Source organism: Sinocyclocheilus anshuiensis, unplaced genomic scaffold (assembly GCF_001515605.1).
Source record: "Sinocyclocheilus anshuiensis isolate Anshui unplaced genomic scaffold, SAMN03320099.WGS_v1.1 scaffold1773, whole genome shotgun sequence".
NCBI classification, from domain to species: Eukaryota; Metazoa; Chordata; class Actinopteri; order Cypriniformes; family Cyprinidae; genus Sinocyclocheilus; species Sinocyclocheilus anshuiensis.
Window position 1 is genome coordinate 55369 of NW_015538005.1, and position 12033 is coordinate 67401.

Consider the following 12033-nt stretch of genomic DNA (forward strand, 5'->3'; position numbering starts at 1 on the left):
GTGGCTCAAGCGAGCCCAGACCCCGTCGTCTTCGCGAGGGCGTTTGTTCCGCTCGCCCTCGCCAGCTCCCTCGAAGGGGAAATCCTCGCGACGCTGTTCCGGATCGGTATGACGTTCCACCATCCCACGGAGCTCCCAGACACCACCAACCTCGGCTGGAAGGATACAGTCATCCGGTGTCTGGAGAGTCTCCGATCCCGATCCGGAACCCCTCCGCCGGCCGTTCCCGGGTTGAGTCAGCCGGCAGTTAGTGTGGCGAGCCCGAAGGACGTTAATGTGGCGAGCCCGAAGGACCTCCTGTTCCCCCGTTCAGCCCAGGGAGGGCTCCTGTTCCCCCGTTCAGCCCAGGGAGGGCTCCTGTTCCCCCGTTCAGCCCAGGGAGGGCTCCTGTTCCCCCGTTCAGCCCAGGGAGGGCTCCAGATCCCCAGTTAACCCCTTACTGTCATGTTTAAGGTGATGCCGCCACAGGTGAAGGGGTGAGCCGTCACATTCTTAGTATTGCAGTCCTAAAACTGACAAGGCTTCAGGATAAACTTTGGTAAGATGTGTTATATTTGACACTGTCTGTGAAATACAGGCTAACGTCTCGTAATCTAATTATGTGATAACGAGCCTCAGAATTTGATTTTCATTAATTTCACTATGATTTCGATCTTTGACATGGTCTTACTCAGTCAATATTAAAGATATCAAGGTTATGTTTTCACAGAATGTTCTTCATGGCATGTAGGATTATTGTGTATATAGAAAGTGATATATCACGAAACTTGTGTTTTCAAAGGCAGTCACTAATGTTTGATTCCAATGACAATGTTGACATGCGCACAAAAATATAACAAATCAATATGAATGTTTTGTTGTATCAATTTTATAAGTGAACATTTCTAAATTGCCAATTCAGGTATAGTTCTTGTGAGGAAAATACTGAATTTCAATGCTTTCTTCAGCTAACACAGACACAACCTTGTTATTTGAGGGTGAGTCAGATCATCTTGTGCCCTCTACATCCCAAATTCTTGTGGAAAGTGACGTTCCTGATGGCTGGGAGGATGGTTGGTCACTCCTTCCATGGTGGCCCTTGTTTGTCAGGGATCAGTCCTGCAGTGATGCATGTTTTACTTGGGCAGCCAGCTGAAACAGCCACAATTCAGCTACAAGACTGCCCAGACCTAGATCATCGTGCAACTATACAGTTGGTATGCGGAGGTTTTCTTTTAAATCACTTGCATGTAATTTGTATTTTATTTTTTCAAAATAAAACCGTTTCCAACAGCTTGAGGGAGATGATGAACTTTCAGATCAGGATAAGAAGGCTGTCCTAGACTTGGCTCTGTCATGGGACCTCCCAGGTGTCACAAACAACAATAGACATTGGCTGTTCCACCGACTCCTGCATCATGCCATTTTTTTTTTTTTTCTTCCTGTTGTTCGCCACAATTTTAAAAGCAATTTTTGTTTCTAAACAATTTAAATACATAATTCATAAAATGTTTACAGTTTATTGTAGTTCATTTATTGTATTCTATCTTTTACAGTAGTGTATAAAGTTTACAGAAGTGTGATTATTTGTATGTAGGCCTACTCTCTTTGAGTAGTTTAAAAGGCATCAAATCCAAATATTAATATTTACTCGATTATCTATTGTTGATGTTTTACAGGTCCTCGGAAGGACCATTCGTTAAATGAAACAATTCAGACGTGGTTTAAAAGACACACAAGTTTGGTCACTGCTGCAAGAATGTCCAGATGTTGTCCCTTTGCTCTTCCCCAGAAACTCAGAAGCTGCCTGCTGTGCTCAGGTTTTACATACATTTTTGTTCAGTATTGGATAAAGTTACATTAATTTTGAAATGTTTAATGTCTTTTTAACCTTATTCAGACTGTTCTGGATAATATCATATGGCATGATGATGATGATGATGATACAGATACAGATACAGATACATACCCACTTCACATAAAATGTCGCATTGCAGAGTACCTCCGTTGTTTTATTGAGAGTGGTATGACATTCTTTAGGTTGAATTTAGGTTTGTTTCAAAAAAGAATACAACAAATGTGTTCACTAGAACTTGTTTGCTTTTCTGCCTTAGCATGTGTAGGCAAACTTCAACAACTTGTAAAGTTCTGGGTTGGATGGGAGCTTCCTTCAGCTGGCATGAAGGTTAACATGGTCTGTGCTGATCATCCAAGTTCATCAACATGCTTTCAAATCCTCCGACTGCCTGGCCACTACAGTACATTTCAGGAGTTTACTATGGATCTGGAAGCCTGTATTGCAACATGTGACACTGGGTTTGGTTTGATCTAAAGGGAACAATCTGTGCCACTTATGAATTAGTGTAAGGTTCCTAGTTTGTCAAACATTCATAATGTGCTAGATTGTAGAGTTCAAATTTTGTTCTACAAAGAACCCCACCTGATAAGACTGTTCCAAAACAATTACTAATGTTGAATGGCTTAATGTTTAAAAATACATTCATTTTCATGTCAATGTTATTGTGATTCATGTCACATAAATCAGCCAGTTCATCAATTTGCTAATCTTTAGCATAAATGTTACTCAGGAAGAAATTGTTCGTAGACAGATCTACAACGATCCTCACCTGTTTATGCCGTTCTGGCTCGATCATTTACTAGGCAGTAGCAGAACTGTGAATAGCTTAAAATACATTTCTGGGACTCCATGTTATTGTTCATTATGAATGAATGTTAATATGTTGTGCAGCATAATGTACAACTAACAAAATAAAATATTTCAAAAACTTTATTTCATTTAAACTGCATTCAGACATTATGCAGACGTTAAGGCATAGTTTTACGAAATACCAGATTTTTTTCTTGAACTCACATTCTTTACATATAAACAGAAATGCTGTTGCACATATTCTGAATAAAATTAAACAGACATTAAACATTTTAAAATTAATGTAATTTTATCCAATACTGAACAAAAAGTTTCTGGGGAAGAGCAAAGGGACAACATCTGGACGATCTTGCAGCAGTGACCAAACTTTTGTATCTTTTAAACCACGTCTGACTTGTTTAATTTAACAGATATGCAGATGTTAAAGGTGTAGTTTTATGAAATACCAGATTTTGATACCTTTTTTTAACTCACATTCTTTACATATAAACAGAGAAATGCTGTTGGACATAGCCTACGACTGAAATATAAATGTCACTGCCAAAACAATCTGATGGTCCCATCGGATCTATCGCAACCGTAAGTTCCCCTTCTGCCTCTGCAGTTAGCGGGCACTCTATTTCTGGTACTTGGATGCCTGAGTTAGGGTCTTGTGGTAGGCCACTGCTTTCCCAGTCAATCAAGGGAATGTGGATGTCCTATGTCAAGGAGATAAAATATATCTGAACTTTTATCATACAATAATAATTGAAATTGTCATGTCATGTAGTCCTGCCATGTGTGAAACTTTTTAACTTTGTTAATTTTCAATTTTATTAAATGTTAGGAGACATGCATTCATATAACATACAACACCTCATTTTCTGGAAGACTTAAGACCTTATGTCATCCCAGCTCCCACAGCTGATTTGGAGTCAGATTTCCCGCTGTACTTAGAGGGTGATTGTCCCATCCATCGCGAAAGGTGTCCAGATGAGCTTGCAGTCGTGGAATGAACACGTAATGACAACAGAAGAGATGCATACGATTCAACATATCCAGCTGCCCTTCTTCCTCCAACTGATGAAGCACATTGTAGTAGATGTTTGTGACTGCAACCCAGACATCTCTCCAGAGCCTCTCTATTCTGGTAATGTATTAAATGTTTAGTTACAAATGCACTGCACTGAATAAAATTATGAATAAATGCAGTGGTTTTCAAACTTCTTTGTTGTAATGCCCCCCTTGTGGGGGGTGCATTCCTTTGTGATGATGACCCCCCCCCCCCAATTAAATTTTGGTTGGTGTTCTCATTTTTCTGATGTTTGATTGCACAAAATGTTTGATACATTTCTATATTTCATAAAATGCCACAAAAACCGTGGCCCCCCTGGATCCATCTTGAGGCCCCCAGGGGGCCACGATCCCCAGTTTGAGAACCACTGGTTAAGTGTAACAGAGTCTCACCTTTGGTTGTGGACACTCTTCCCTGCAATGAAGCTGCTTCTTCCTGTACCTCGAACAGAGAACATCATACGGGCCACTTCTACATTTTCAACCCCTTGGTCTCCCCTGACCCTAAAAAAAAAATATGTACATAGAACATTTTAAATGTGGCTATTTTACAACAACCATTCCTTTACACTAGTACAAATACCAATTTTACTTCTAATAAAATATAAAGTATGTGATTGCAGTTGTCAGTCTGAAAGACATCAGTACACTCTCACACAGGCATGTCAAAGCCTGTTAGTCAACAGACTAGTTTATCCTCCACTAGTAAAACAAAGTTGAACCAGTGGATGTATGTGTTCAGGATAATATATTAGTGCAGGCTCTGGTACCCTGCTCTAACACATAAGCAAATAAATGATAGGCAATATTTACCGAAGTGGAAGACCAAATCTTTGAACAGAACGCTGGAAAAAGTACAGGGTGGTTGAAGCCAGATTATTGGTTGCAACGTCTAGGTACATGATCTGTGTAACATACGAAAAATAGGCAGTTTCAGTCTAGAGTGTGTGATTCTGATATCAATACAATATGAAATGTGAAACCCTGCCTGGGTAAACCCAGGTAAAGTCTTTTTTTGTGATTTAATATATTCTACATACAATTATTCTGAGTACATTCTGTGACTGCAATTTTGATATCTTTAATATTGACTTAATAAGACAAAGATTGAAATTATTGTTTAGGATGCCAATGTCTGGTATTTTCTGTGCAAATTAATAAAATTTTGAGTCAATAAATTGTATATAATTTCAGTGAATTTGACAGTTCTATATTGAAATCTATCATATAATCTTTAATTTACAGCTATAAACACAAATTACCTACTTTTGTCATTTTTTGACTATGACTACTTTATTTGCTCCCATAATTAGACAGGGATACATTTAAAGACCCTGACATTTTTAGGAAGTTGGGTAGTAAAATATACTTAAATACCTTTCTAGAAAAGCCATCGATACCCCCGAAGATCACAATGTTGTATCTATTTTTAGAGAAATGTATATAAAGTTTAAACAATGAAAATCAAAGGTCAGATAATAAAATGTCTGTTACAGTTTCAGGATGAGCATATGCATACCGTATGAGCTTGTGGTTGGTATCAATGTGCATCAATGCTCCTGAGCTGGGCACAGAATATGTCCTACGAACAACACACCCTAACTGTGTCAGTCTAGAAATAATGCCTGCACTATCAACTCGGTGCATGGATGCCCGGATCCTTTCCCACTGCACTCTATGCCCCATAGCCTGCAGCAAACCCTTCACCATTCTATATCCAGCATAAGGGTGTCTGGATTTTACTGTTGACACTAATGCATCCAGCTCCTCTTCCAAAACACTACTGTATGTGTCTCTCACTGCCAACCCTATTTCTGACATTCTCCGTTGTATGGTCCTTGTGCTCACTCCTAGCAATTTTGCAATGCAGGGCACTGGTAGAGACATGGCAATTAGATCCCGAAGACGTTCTTCTGGTAACAGTACTTTTGGCCGCCCAACCTTGCCATATTCAAAGTTCACAGTGTTGTGAGTACACTGTTGGCTGTGGTTAATCTCACCAATAATCTGAATAACCTCTCTGAGTCCCTCCATTACAGCATGTGGAAAATGTTCCTGACTCGAGAGTGCATTTAAAAAAACTAAGTCCTGGGTACAGGTAAACTCCAAAAAGTCAAAATCAATTGGTGGTCGATTAAGCAGATGGGACAGCCGCGAATGGAGCCTATCCAATATAGCATCCATCAACACTTCCTTAAAAGACAACAAGAATTACAATGTTAATTCTCAGAGATATTAACAGTTTTAATTACTGAATGTAGCGTCCGTTCAGTGTTGTAAGCAGATATATGATCTACATTTCTACATATATGCTATACCAGCCCGTATGGTTTTACTACAGTTAAGCCAGTGGTAATTAATAAGCCATAAAACATGGTTACTACACGTTTACTATAAAAAACATGGTTATTTTCGTAAGGGAGTGGTAATTGAATACAGTATTTTCTTTACGAAACCCCAGCTCAAATTTTTGAATCAACACATGTCAATTAGTGTATGTATCTATATTAAGTCTCTATATTTGTCTGTTTGTGCATTAAAGTACCATTCCTGCTGCCGCGAGGACGATGCTGAGCCGAAATGACGCAAGTGACGTCTTCCTGGCGCGTTATTGAGCCAATCAGATAATAGAAAACAAAGAGTCAACAAGAATCTCGTTTGATTGGTTACAAGAAATAAGTCCCGCCTTCCCACTCACTCTTGCAAACTCCAGTAAGTGAGAGAATCGTGCCAAAACTGCAAGCGCAGGTGAAAGAAAGACGGTGCAGCGCGTATCGGGTTATTTCAGGAAAAGTTTGCCCCGCGTACGCAACACGTTGTTTACACCTTTGCAACAGCTTTATTTTACACACAGAGACATATTCTTCAGAGTGAATCCGTTTTGCTGTTCTTAACACCACTGTTTTTGCTTGCAAATTGCCGTTTACAGACTTGCAAGGCTTTTGGCCGCATTTCAGCGCAAAAAAACGTGCCAAAAGTGTAAGCGCGGGAAAAACGTAGGTCAGAAGAATACAGATCATATTTATTTGAAGTTGCAGTTTTTCAACACATGATTTACACTTACGAAACATAGTAAAATGATGCAAGTCCTGTTTTATTGAGCGTATAACTTGATTTACACCTTTACAAAACTTATTTTGCGCATGCGAATTTATTTTACGCTTGCAATGTCACGTACACTTTCACAAATATTACCCTGCGTATGCAAATCTTATTGACGTCATTCTACCTTCATAATTCCTCCAATAAAATTAAGATTTCTCTATTAGTGAAACCGCCCCGAAAATAACCCTCTATAATATTTTCCATTTTTAGGCTATAGAATATGCAATCCTACCGTCTTTGACACTTCGGTGAAGGTCAATCTCAGTAACAGGAAACTAGTTTATATCTCGCAATTCTGACCTTTTTTCCTCAGAATTGCGACTTTATTTCTCAGAATTGCGAGATAAAAAGTCGCAATTCTGACATTATAACTCGCAATTGCGACTTTTTATCTCACAATTCTGACTTTATTTCTCAGAATTGCGAGTTTATATCTCGCAATTCAGGTGGCGGAATATGCACCAAAAGCTGGTTTGCCAACCGCCATTAAACATCATAAGAAGAAGAAGAAGATAACAGCAAAAGTAGGTAGCGATATGCACACAGAGGAGGGTAATAAGGACAGCTAAAAGAACATACTGGAGAGAATTCTGTAATAGAATAGGGGAAGAAATTGATATTAATGATTTATGGGCTATGATCAGGAAGATGGGAGGCATACAGAGAAACTATAATATTCCGGTTTTAGAAAATAATGATAAAGTCAGATCATTTGTCTGTTTTTACTACAGAATTAATAGCAATTATATTACCACTACAATGGATTGAAGAAATACAACCAAATAATATTGTAATGTGTACAGATTCAATGTCTGTTCTAACAAGTCTAGTGAGTGGTAAATCTGCAGCACGGCAATTTTTTTTTATTTTTTTTTATATAATATATATATTCTTCTCTCTACCAAATCTGTTCACTCCACACTCCAGATCAGTAGGTGGCGGTAATGCACCTTTAAGTTGGTTTGCCAAAACCGCCAATAAACAGAAGAAGAAGAAGAAGAAGAAGATACGCACACAGGATGTAACGCCAAAAAACGGAAGAAGAAGAAGAAGATCGCTTCACTCGCTGTATCTATGCAGAAGCAGAACACGCACACTAATTGTGTCGTATTTCGCTCTGAAAGTTTGCTCTGTCTTTAAAAATCATGGCTGATGAAGAATTGGAAGCCATTAGGCGGCAACGTATGGCAGAACTGCAGGCGAAACGTGGGGTAAGAGAAACGGAGAAAGAAACGAGCAAAATATAGTTAATAGTATCGCAATTTTTATACATATTGAACTGTACATCAGGCCCTTCAGTATGAATCAAATCTATTCTCGCCATTTGCGTTTATTGTTGCCTAGACCGCCCTAAAAATCCATCTAAACGTCCTCTATAATATATTTACGTCTCGCTCTCGAGCTGCTGACTAGTGAGCCGACAACAAACCTTAGCCACCGAGTTAATTAAGTGAAATGTCATTACAGGCTAATGTTTTGTGACTTTAATGGGCTCCAGAGCTTCATAATGATTATAAGTTCAGTAAGAAAGAGTTGTATTTATGATTTTAGTATATATTTGAAGAGTTAACGGAACTGAAGCTAGCTGAAATGTTTATTCTAAAAACATATTAATCTATAAATAAATGTAGAAGATACAATGGCTGTCTTTTTTGAAACATAATAACTAATCTTTAAGTGTCTCTATTTAAGTAAGTTTCTAAATATGTACTTCCTTAAAATAGACATAGTTGTCTCTTCATTTTAATTGGGCGCAAATACATTCAGTCATGTCTGGCTTGTTTTCAATATCATAGGGATAATATAATATAATGTGTATTAAAACTGATCATATTAGATTTTATTGAACTTTATTAAACAGCAATTTTATGTGCATTTTTTCTGCGCACAGTCTTCAAACTACACCCCCAGGGGCAGAAGGTCCGACTTTGCGTTTTGGAGATATAGTTAAATTAATTAAAATGCATAATACCAGACAGTTTAATTTGCTAATGCTTTGACATATAAAAAAGTTGACAACTTTTTGCCAGCACAGTCTGCTTTGTACAAAGTTTGTTGAAGATTAAATGAACAGCGTAAAAGGGGTTTGAACCCCACCCCCAATATAGCCCATGATTACTACAAAAGGAAAGGTTTTCTCTTTTGTTTTTGAAAAGTTTCACATACAGACATTTGTCAAAACAATCCCCTTCACACAGATCCACGGAAGATACTAAAAATGCTGTTATGCATGCCGGGCCAGTAGTTGGGGATGTAACTTTGTAAAGAATCTCACACATTCCTATAGACTGAACACGTAATGCACGTTTTGATAGTTTCCACGAAAACCATAATGGTATTGTTTCCAAAAGCTTGCAATTTTAAACCCTTTTCTTGCAAAAGTTTGCATTTTCAGGCCCCCAAAACACTTGTCGTGTATATGAACTGGCAAAATGCATACCCTTTTTTTTTTCTTCTGTTTTTAGCTGAAAATGGTGGCATGTAAATGCCCCTTCAGAGGAAAACAAATCTGAAGCTAGCCTGTACGATTCCAGAGATATGAATCAAAATGCAAATGGCATCTAGTTCTATAGTTTAGTGTCTCTACGACTTACGGTTTCTGAAGTACGGACACATTTAGGGCAGGAAAGAAGAAGAAATTTGGAATTAGATGCTTGGACCCCTAAAGGGATAATGCATATGAATTTTACATATCCCCTTTTAGGAACCTTCTAGTGACCAGCAGGAGGCCAACCAGAGGTACATCAAACAATAATAACAAACAAAAGTTTTCTGATGCATTAAATTAAAAGTTATTGGTCTTTGAAAAGTATTATGTATTTCTGTTACCCAATGTTGATCATGCTCTTTAAATATTTAAAATATCTGTTTATGTAACAAAATGTAACACGTTTCATTAAAATGAAATTCAACACTAACTTACTGCTTTATAAAAGGCAACATTCATTCAAATGAAACACATTTACTTGGAGGAATTCAGATCATTTGGGCCATTTTCACTCTATTACGTAATTTCACAAAATGTTTCTTTCATTGCTTAATTGTTGTCTAGACGGATTATGTCTGAACAGTTTTATTGTCATTGTACCTTTCACAGAGAGACGGAGATGAGAAACTCTATATTGGCTCAAGTCTTGGATCAGTCTGCCCGTGCCAGGTGTAAGTTCATTTACAAACCTTTGGCAAGCTATCACTAGTATTGTCATGTAAGCAGGGTTGGGACTAGAGGTCTGCATTCCCGTGGTTCTCCTGCGGGAACCGTGGGACCTGACCAGATTTCTTACGAGTCTGGATTAAATTTCCGAATAAAACATGGTAGAGGTCGGTAACTCTGGTGTAATTTGAACGGGAGAGGGCGGTCTAACAATATCCCGTTCCCGACTTTCCTCATTCTTATTTTACAGCCTGCACTCAAATTTTGTCCTTTTGCTTATAATTTAAAATGACAAATGTTGTATTTATTTTTTTTCCTCTGCAATACTTTTCCTACTGTTGACAGCAAAATTTTAAACAAATTGTATCTTGACAAGACAAATAAAAATAAGAAATACATTTTTTGTTCAACCTACATTTTTTTTTTTTTTTTCTCTGTGACACTTTTTTTCCTACTGTGTTGACAGCAAAATGTTAAACAAATTTTGTATCTTGACAAGACGAATAAAATAACAAATACAATATTTGTGCAGACCACATTTTTATTTATCTCTTTTTCAGTAGTGGAAATTTAAATGTGAGATTCTGGACAGTCGGGTCAGGAAGAAAATTATTCTAAGTGGGCAGCGGGTGAACAAAGAGTGAATGTATAGTGGGAGCGGGAGGGTGCGGAATATAACCTAGCAGGAGTGAGACTAAAAAAAAACAGTCTCACGCAGACCTCTAGTTGGGACAGTTACATTTAAAATGTCTTTCACTACAGATTACAAAATACATGTTTTAAAAGTAATTTGTTACAGATTTCGTTGACATCCGTCAAACATAGGACTTGATTTTCCTTTTGGTTAAACATTTACTGATGCTCAAGAAGGCAACACAATGCATCTTAATATTACTCATATTTCGTATTTTAAATATGTAACTGTTACATGCATTCCATTACTCCACAACCCTGCATGTATGCATGCTTGTAGATACTGTATTCTCTATTCTTACCAGATATTTTATTCTGTGCTGTCATTCAAAACCCATAAGACTTTCGTCTTCATGAGAGCACCAGGGGCCTGATGTATAAACGTTGCGTATGCACAGAATGGGCATGGAAATGTGCGTACGCAATTTTCCACACTCATATCGGGATTTATAAAAAATAAACTAGGCGTAAATATGTGCGCACCGTACGGACACTCTAGACCATGCGTACGCACTCTTTTACTGGAGGGAGCGAAATAAGGAAGCAAACAGAATGATTTTAAAGTCTGTTTTACATTTGACATACACGTTTAGATTAAATATGACAGTCTGAATAAGGAAGTTAAGCACTGAAATTTCATGAAATTATTATCCAGAAATTAAAACATTTTTATATTAATTTAAACAGAAATATTTGCAGTGGATGTGCTGCTTTCGAGCAATTTTCCTGTAGTATGCGATTTAATGTTTTAATCACAGCGAGAATTGCTTGGCGCATGACAATTCCGCTTTAAATTGTGTTCTAAATAGCAAAACTCATGTTCTGAGAAAATACTTTTGCACGAATAATAATGATAATTTTTGTGAACTTAACTTTGTTTGATGGCTTTGGAACATAGGCGGTAACGACAGACATAAGGATGCGCTCGTTGATCAAACAGTCCATTGGTCTGATGACAGTAGAACCTCTGTTCACAGGTGTCGCGCACAGACAGTAGCCTAATGATAACAAGTGTTGGGAAGGTTACTTTGGAAATGTAATAGGTTACAGATTACAAGTTACCCTATTTAAAATGTAATGGTAGTGTAACTTTTTCAATCATAAGAAATAGTTAATAGATAAGAAATCTTTGCATAACTGCAGGAAACACTGCATCTAACAATGGTTTGGAAAAAATAGTTATTTAAAAAATAATAATAAATAAAAGCATATACATCAACTTAAATCTAATAAGCATGTGTCCTATTCTGTGTACTAAATTCCTGAAACATTGGTGTCTCTTTGTATATGATATGACGACAGTTTTCTCAAAATAAGTAAAATGCTCATGAAGTGACTCAGAGCAGTTCTAGAGATTATGTTTATGTGTTCATGTACTCAT

At 37.5% G+C, this 12033-nt stretch overlaps 2 protein-coding genes and 1 long non-coding RNA gene across 3 annotated transcripts in view; 2 read left to right on the forward strand and 1 right to left on the reverse strand.

Annotated features, from left to right (window-relative positions):
• Nucleotides 1–1056: 1056 nt before the first annotated feature.
• On the forward strand, nucleotides 1057–2411 carry LOC107677112 (uncharacterized). Its single transcript, XR_001632805.1, has 3 exons — nucleotides 1057–1196; nucleotides 1659–1799; nucleotides 2094–2411. It is a non-coding gene; the product is annotated as an uncharacterized LOC107677112 (long non-coding RNA).
• A 1116-nt stretch (nucleotides 2412–3527) lies between these two features.
• LOC107677080 (uncharacterized) lies at nucleotides 3528–6935 on the reverse strand. The gene is made up of 6 exons (XM_016471870.1): nucleotides 6930–6935; nucleotides 5220–5893; nucleotides 5078–5123; nucleotides 4514–4605; nucleotides 4094–4204; nucleotides 3528–3773 (listed from the first exon to the last, which is right to left on the reverse strand). The coding sequence occupies exons 1-6, from the start codon at nucleotides 6933–6935 to the stop codon at nucleotides 3533–3535; spliced, it is 1170 nt and encodes a 389-aa protein (XP_016327356.1). The 3' UTR covers nucleotides 3528–3532.
• An 827-nt stretch (nucleotides 6936–7762) lies between these two features.
• LOC107677071 (programmed cell death protein 5-like) overlaps nucleotides 7763–12033 on the forward strand; it is an 8610-nt gene continuing 4339 nt past the window's right edge. Inside the window, exons 1-3 of the mRNA XM_016471860.1 lie at nucleotides 7763–8016; nucleotides 9510–9544; nucleotides 9903–9964. Coding sequence (XP_016327346.1) covers nucleotides 7951–8016; nucleotides 9510–9544; nucleotides 9903–9964 — 163 coding nt within the window. The 5' untranslated portion in view covers nucleotides 7763–7950. The remainder of the gene's footprint in view (nucleotides 8017–9509; nucleotides 9545–9902; nucleotides 9965–12033) is intronic.

Bases quoted from the DNA above. Each gene is read 5' to 3' on its own strand.
- LOC107677080 (XM_016471870.1), bottom strand. The intron at 4,606-5,077 runs GTATTTAAGTAT...TATGTTACACAG, and splicing joins TCGATGGCTTTTCTAGAAAG to ATCATGTACCTAGACGTTGC. The intron at 4,205-4,513 runs GTAAATATTGCC...TTTTTTTTTTAG, and splicing joins AGATTTGGTCTTCCACTTCG to GGTCAGGGGAGACCAAGGGG.